The sequence below is a fragment of the Struthio camelus genome, chromosome 1, assembly GCF_040807025.1.
Source record: "Struthio camelus isolate bStrCam1 chromosome 1, bStrCam1.hap1, whole genome shotgun sequence".
NCBI classification, from domain to species: domain Eukaryota; kingdom Metazoa; phylum Chordata; class Aves; order Struthioniformes; family Struthionidae; genus Struthio; species Struthio camelus.
This window is the reverse complement of record NC_090942.1, coordinates 4168980-4176576: the sequence shown is the minus strand read 5'-3', so window position 1 is coordinate 4176576 and position 7597 is coordinate 4168980. Positions and strand designations below refer to the sequence as shown.

The following is a 7597-nucleotide window of genomic DNA, read 5'->3' as shown; positions in this document are numbered from 1 at the left end:
GCTGATGTTTTGCATAGCGATGTGCAGGGCAAACTGTGTGCCCCCAGATGTGATTCATGACGGCCACTGTGGGGAGCTGCTTATGCAGCAGTGTCCTGGGTTTTGTCTGTATGCGCCCGGTGTCCCTGTGACATACCTTAGGGGAAGAAATGAGCTCTCCAAGGAAGGTGGACTCCACCGCTGGTGGACTCCACTGCTGAGGCAGCATTCACAAAGACGTTTTTTGATAACTGCCTCTAGCTGGAAAGCAGGATCATGCTGGAAATTGCCTCTGTCCCCATGTGTCAGAGACCAGACCTGTGTTTTGGCCTCTGCCTCTGAAAAACACCCCAGGTAGAGTCAGAAAAGCAACCAATTCGGCTCTGCTGAGCTGGCCTGCGGAGCCTGGAGCTGGGGAAGGAGGCTCCTAAGGCAGCCGAGGTTGGAGGAGGGGGAATGGCTTGTGCTCAGTGGCCGGGACCTTCTGGGATCCCGTGAAGATGCTGTTAGTTCAAACGGACTGCGGTGGGGCCACCCTTGCCCACGTCAGCCGAGGATCCCACCCCTGTGGTTTTATAGCCTTCTCCATTATGGCAGGATTTTCACTGCTAGCAATCATGCTTCCCTCTGCACAGTAAACATGCTGGATGCCTCCGAAGGTCTGGATGGGTTTTTCTCCATCTTGGCCAAGTCTCTCTATGTTCTCGCTTAACAGGACCATGCAAAGCCTGTGCTGGTGGCTTTCCAAAGAAGCCCAAACAATAACCAGTTGTAACAGCTATGTAACTTGTGGTTACAGCTCTCCTCTGAAAGCTCCACTTCCCGCTTTTTAACTCAGCCAAGAAACAAATCTTTTCCATAAGAATGTTTATTGACAGAAATACATGATGCTTTCAAAATATAGTTGTAGGAAAATGCAAGAATAATCTCTACAATCCAGTTCCTCAGTAAATTCCAGTGTAAATCAGACTCCTGTCCCCGTGAGAGATGCCGCTCTACAGCGCGTACGAGCTCGGTTGCGCGGGCGCAGGGCTCGCCGGAGAGCCGCCTCCGAAACGAGGGTCTCCTTTTGCAGCCTCTTATGGATTTACGTCTCCGGCCGCAGCTCATGGTCACAGTACAAACTTCCGTCGGGTGGATCGTGGCGCCGGGAGCGTGAAATAAACGGTGCGAAGGTGTTTGCACGTTCCTCGTGGATCCGGAAATAGAAAAGTCTCCTGCGAGAACATCTGAACTGTTTGTGACGGTCTTACCAAGAGGTAAGAGTAGTAATCTCTCTGTACAGCGTGTCATGTTAAAGCTTTTTTGGGGGGGGAGAGAAGAGGAGAAAGAGAGGAAGGGGAAGAGGGGCCGGGAGGAAGGAAATAACGGGGTAGCTTTTTCTTTTTGGTCTACCAGTTGTGGCTACAGTCTGCTCAGGGAAGTATTAAGGCCAAAGATGCTCATCGCTGCATTTCCTACCTGATCTTTTTGCTTAAAAGAACGTTACCAACATAAAACCTCACCGTTTTCCAGGGGAAATACTTCTTTAAATAGGGGAAGGGAAAAAATCTACTATAAAACATTAGTGGTTTAAAAATACGGTGTCTGGAAAAATAAATAAATGTACAATTCCCATTCAAATATAAATCATTATAAGCACTTGCCGAGCAGTTCACTGGTGTCTGCTCCGAAAGATGTGAAGTTGCTTGATCTCGAGCCTTCGCTCTTCCGGCTTCTTTTGGAAAGTCTTTGGACCTGACTCATTAAAGCACTTTGGCGTCCGTTCGCTGGGAATGGGATTATAGGCACGTGCCGAAACCGGTCCCTGTAGCCCTCGCGCGGTGTTGGGTTTTGATCCCCTGCCAGACTGGCCTTGAGCTTTTTCTCCATCTCTTTTCATTTTACTTTTTTTTTTTTTTTTTCCGCCTCCCTCCAGAATTACTTCCCCGTAGTGCAGAGCGCATCGCTCACCAACGGCACGTAATATTTACATACAAAAAATAGATCGGCTTCAACACCTCAAACGCTGTCCTTCGCTGCAGAAAGGAAAAGAGCTAGTCCGCGTGAGCTGCATCTTCTCCCGGAAAGAAAAACCGCCCGCCAACCCCTGCAGCTATAAATATCTCCGCGGCCGGGCCAGAGCCGGGTTTCCCCGAGCTTCCCGTTCCTCGTCGCCGCTCCGCTTTGCCCCTCTTTCACGGTGGTCATCGGGATCCACCTCCGTCGCGTTAACCCAACTGCAGGCAAAGATCTACCGCCAAGGGTGACCTGGAAAACGAAAGGAGCAACCCGCGGGCGGAGGGACGAAGCGTGGTCCCAGCTTCGCTGCCGACCCTCGAGTTTCTTCGCGGGTCTCCGCGAGCGTGGTCGCTCCTGAAGAAGGAAAGCTCGAGGAGGCACGCCGAGCTGGCCAGCGGCGCGGGAAGGGGACGCCGAGGGCTGGGAACTCGCCGGAAAACCTCCAACGCCCTCAAGCTACCTGGTCGCCCCTCGCGGGCAGGCGGTGCGTCTTTCCTGCCGCGCACGCGAGGGAAAAGGCGAGCGCAGAAATGCCTGCCGGGACGGCAGCGCCCGTGACCCGCCGTCTCGAGAGAGGACGGAGCGGGTCCTCCTGCGGCTAAACGCGGCAGCGCGCTCGGGCTGATAAAAACCCCGGCCTTGTGCCTGCGCCCGAGGCTTTGCTTTTCGGTCTCGTTTCGAAGGAGGGATGAAAGGGAAGGACGCTCCTCAGGAAGGATGAAAACCAGGCGTGACTTCTTCTTTCTTTTTCGTTTCTGTCTTTCCCTCTCGTTTGGCTTTGAAGCAGAAGGTGGCTGCAGGGCAGGGACCGCCCGACGGCCGGGCTTCGCAGCGCGAAGCCGTTGACGCCCCGGGGCCGGCGGCATCCTCCTTTGCTCGCGGCACAAACCAGCGTGGCCCTTTGCGCCTCCTAGCCGGCGTTTTTGGGGGCTCTCCAAGGGCTTGGAAAGGAACGGGGCTGCTGCAGCCTCTCCTACCCCTGCTCCGTCCCCGGGCGCTCTGCAAGGGGACGCGTCGGGCAGGGCAAAGCCGCGACTGCGCCGCGGGGACGGCCGATCGTTGCGGCTCGCTCTGCAGACGCCCTGGCGCCCCTGTGCCGTCCCCGTCGCGGCTGGAGCTGCCCTCGCCTCTGCTGGCGGGTACCGAGAGCGACGGCGGTGTCGCCTCGGCTGCGGAGGGGGCAGCCGGCGCCTCCCCTCCCGGCGGGCTGGACCTTTCCCGCCGCGTCGGCTCGGCCGGGTGAAGACGCTGGGGACGTTGTTGTTGTTGTTGTCGGTGCTTTTTTTGACGCCGGGCTTCCAAAATTGGGGGGAAACAGCCCTTTCTGCCTGCTGAAGAAACGGCACCCACGTCGCTCGGGGGTCTACCAGGGCTTCACCCGTCCACGGGCTTTGCAAGGGCAGGAGCCCTGGAGAGGGGAGAAGCAGCCCCGCCGGGAGCAGGGAGCGCTGCAGCGAGGCTTCCCGGGAGCCGTCGTTCGTGGCAGAGCCCGGGAAGGCCCAAAGCATCCCCAAAAAGTTTTGGGGGGAGCGAGTGATGCTGTAGCGCGGGAAGGGGGAGGTCCTCCCTGCCCTCCTCGACGCAGGGCCAGGGCGCACGTCCGCTGCGGTGGCGTCCTCTCGCCCGCCTCCCTCTCCATCCTGTGCCCCGCGGGGCTGCGACGAGCTCATAGGGGGTTTTCTGGGGTTTGGGCAAGGGCGGGGGGGGCAGGTTTGGCTTTGTTTGGGGGTTTTGTGTGCGTGCAGGGTGGGGTGATGGGGTTTCGGGGGTGGTCCTCTTGCTCGCTCGAGTCCTGCATCCTATAAATGCGTGTCCTCCTCTTCCTCCAGGTCTTCTTTCACGAGGGTGTCTAGAGGAACGATCCAGCTGTCCCCCAGCTCGCCGTTGAGGTTCACCTTCTTCTCCTGCATTTCCGAGGAGGTCTCCATCACCTCCAGCGTGGGGTTGTCGTGGTAGCCGTTCTCCATGGTCTGCAGCTCCTCGGTCAGGCGCTGCTGCGAGGAGAGAAAGGTGGAGGCGGCGGTGAGAGGCGACGCGGTCCCCCCCGGGGGGCACCCGTCCGGCTCGGGGGCTGCCCTGCAGCCGCTGGCACCTCCCGGCCGGCTCCGGCCGTACGTACGTTATCAAGAGGTATCAATGTTCGTAGGGGAGGGGGTCAGCGCTGGGGGCGGCTGGGGAGGGGGTGGCAGCAGCGCCGGGCGCAGCGAGGCGGTAGCACGGCCTGGGAGAGGGGAACGGCTCACGCCGGAGCTGCTGGGCTGGGAGGGAGGAAAGAGCAGCCGGGCAAACCCTGCGCAGCAGCTGCCTGCATCCGCCCTGGCCCGGCAGCCCCGCTACCTGCTCCCGGCTCTGTCCGAGCCTCCCCCTTTCCAGCGAGCAAGGTGGCAAGCTGAGGATTTAGCGGCCAACCCTTTGCAACCTGCACCTTGCTGCCAGCCCGGCTTAGCGCGCGGCTCTTCACCCTGGAGGGAGATGCTGCAAAAAACCCTCCGGGATTTGCAACGCCGTTCGCTTTGGCGCTGCTGTGCCAACGCGGCTCCTCGAGCGGCCCGCGGCCCCTCGGGGCGCAGCCTGGCCCCGGCGAGGGCGGCCGCCCGCGGGACGGCAAACCCAACCTCTCGCTCTGGAAACTCGACCTCTTCAGCCCGTTTTCTTGTGCCTTTCCTCCCCCTGCCTCCCCCCTGCCTCGTTTTCCCTCCGCTGCCCGGCGCCTTCGCCGCCTTGTTGTTAAGCGACGCTCAGAAACCGCTGGTTTTTAGCAGCCCCTCTCCCTCCGGTCCCAGCCTGGCTGGTTTTTTCCCCCCTCCCCAAACTCAGGCTGCCTCGCGACGGGGACCGCTCCGGCGTGACCGTGGGTTTAATAAAACGACGGACGCCGGCGCGGGAGGAAATCCTGGGAGGAAGGACGGGCGGCTCGCAGGGCGCTCCTGTGCCGCGGCAGCCGTGCAGCGAGGGCTTGCCCAAGCCAGGCTTTTTAGTAGGCTTTAGTGTCCCGTTCAAAGCTCTCGAAACCTTAAAAAGCACCGGCAGGGGGAAAGCTGGGGTTGTTACGGCTCCGGCACCCGCCCCCTCCAAGCCCTGCGTTGGCAACTCACATTAAAGATCAGAGCCACATGTCCATCATCAAACCCGGGGACATCGGGGTGGATGTGCTGGTTATTTCCAAGGTAAAACAACGGCAGAATTTAAAGGGGGAAGGGGAGGGGGGGAGGAGCGGAGGGGGAGAACGAAACGAAACGAAACAAAACAAAACAAAACTTTCAAGTCATTTTTGAAAAGAGGCAGGAAAAAACAAAACGAAACCAAAAAAAAAAAAAAAGAAAAGAAAGGAAAAAAAAAAAAAAGACCCACACCCAAATATAAATCTGAAAGGGGACGAGCGCTTTCCATCCCTTGGAAAATCTCTCACTGTCCTGGGAAAAAAAAAAAAAAAAAAAAGACCTTTTCCTGTGCTCCGAGCAAGAGGCCTGTGAACGTGTTTGGGAAGCTGGAGTTTCCCGCCGCGGCGCCCGGGTCCGCCGGGGAGATGTCAGCCCGGGGCGGGCACGGCCCTGAAATCGCTGCGGGGACGGCAGCAACCCTGAGACTGCAACCTCCCCCAGCAAGGGGCAGGGGGGAACCCCCCCCCCCCCCCAAAAAAAAAAAAAAATCTCTGGAGGTCTTTCAGCCTCCCCCTTTCCCTCCTGAAACAGCCAGCAATGCAGGCTGCTTGCTCGGGCTCTCGCTTGCTCGTGCTCTCTGCTGTCCCCTGCATTCGGCTCCAGCTCAGTTTGCAAGATTTTAACAGCGAGGGCTGCCTTTTCGCCCTGTGCTTGCGCAGCCCCCGGGGCTGGTGCCTGCAGCCGCCTTCGCCCAACGCCCACCGGGTGCATCTTTGCTCCGGCACCCAACCGAAACCTCCCCGACGCCGGGAGGAGTAAGGGGCTGCAGGGGCTGCTGGCTCGCTGCCACCCTTCTCCCTCTCCCCTCTCGAGCTAGGACCCGGGGGGCACGTTGCTGAATCGGGGGGGGGGGGTGTAGATCTACCCTACTTGCACCGTTTGGTCCCGTTTTATTCTTTATTTTGCAAGCTGGCAGGTTTTCCCAAGGGCTCCTGCTCACGCGGGCGTCACGGGGGCTGCGCAGCCGCTCGCGGGATTGCAAGCCCCCCCGCCACGCTCCGGCATCGCAGCCTGTTTGTGATGGCACTACCTTGGCTCCCCCCCCCCCAAAAAAAAAAAAACAAAAAAAAAACCGTGGGATTTGTTGAACGGTCGTTGTCATGTTTGCTCCGCTCCCGAGCCAAACTCTCAGCAGAAACTCGGGGTTCGCCCCGGAGGTCTCCCGCGGCTGGCGAGGAGCGTGGGAACGGCCAGAGCAGGCGCCTACTGAGCCCCCAGCCCATCTTTTTTTTTAACGGGTGGATGCTAAGCTAAAATCATGCTGCTTCAGGGCTGAAACAACACTATTAGCTCACGGTGCCTCTTTCTTTAAACTGATGCTCCGGCCAGCCCGCCCGGGCTGAAGCTGGGATGCTGCCGCCCTCCTAAGGCTTGCGACGCGCTGCTGCACGGAGGCAGAGCGGCAGGTTTCCTTGCAGAGCTGGGCTAAGGGGTTTAAAAATTGCAGCAGGGCCAGCCCTGCTGCTGAGGACGATGCCCTCCCGTGGCTGTCCTGCTCCTCTGCAACCCTCGGAGCAGCCAGGAGAGCCCGCCAGGACCCTCTTGGGTGGCTCCATCCTCCAGACCCCTACGGTGATGGCATGCATGGACCCCGCCAGTTCAGAAGATGCAGGCGTCCTCTGCGCCATCGGGGCATGGGTCAGGCAAGCCGGGATTTCCTCTTCTCCGCATCTACCCTCTCCTGATACTGCTTTGATTGTTATGGGCAGGGTGAGCTCGCAGAGCCCACCAGCACTTGATTACTTTCCAAAAAGTACTTTTGAGATGACTTTTGGGGGGAAGGGGGAGATCTTTCCACTGGGAGGACAGTAGATGGGTCTGAGGATCTTTGGGTTGAGAAAAACCCTCAGGAAAAAAAAAAAAAAGCCAAAAATCTGGCAGGAACTGTGCGATTTGGAATAATTTTGAGAGCCACCTCTTTCACTGGGGGAAAAAGCCTTTCTCATCAAAATTACACCTTGACTGGAGGATACTGGTCACCACTGGGTGGTCTGGCACTCTGGGAGGGACAGATGCCACTCATCTCTATGCCCCAACACCACCAGCCCTGTGTTCCCGAGCTCTTTGCCCTTGCTGCTTTCCCTTGACAGCCCCGTGGGCAGCTACTGCCGCTCAGAAGCGCTAGCAGCTCTGGGAAATCAGCTTATCCTGCTGCAATCTCGCCCTGCAGATACAGTCCGTCACCCGACAGCTCATCGTGGGTGGTGTCAACCTGAAGGGTGGACATCTCTGCCAGGAGAGGTGGAAATGCTGAAGCTCTTCAGCTCCTGAAGTCACCTTTGGGGCAAAGATATCTTGGGGCAAAGATATCTTGGGGTACAGCTGCTTCCCACCCCTTCCCACTGGCAGCCAGACCATCCCAGCCCTCCCCTCTCCTCTGACTCCTAGTTTCCTAAATCCCCTTTGCCCAGTGGGGCTCATTGGCCATTGACGGGAGGCACTGGCCGGCAGAGCTT

General features: G+C 58.6%; 1 protein-coding gene across 5 annotated transcripts in view; it reads right to left on the bottom strand.

Annotated features, from left to right (window-relative positions):
• Nucleotides 1-831: 831 nt before the first annotated feature.
• The window catches only part of PODXL (podocalyxin like), a 49375-nt gene continuing 42609 nt past the window's right edge, over nt 832-7597 (bottom strand). Inside the window, exons 8-9 of one of the 5 annotated variants that reach the window (XM_068954290.1) lie at nt 5076-5132; nt 832-3971 (exon numbers count right to left, since the gene is read on the bottom strand). In XM_068954290.1, coding sequence (XP_068810391.1) covers nt 3780-3971; nt 5076-5132 — 249 coding nt within the window. In that variant the 3' untranslated portion in view covers nt 832-3779. Of the gene's footprint in view, nt 3975-5075; nt 5133-7597 lie in introns of all 5 variants that reach the window. The other 4 variants (XM_068954227.1, XM_068954498.1, XM_068954360.1 and 1 more) reach the window with 4 other exon arrangements.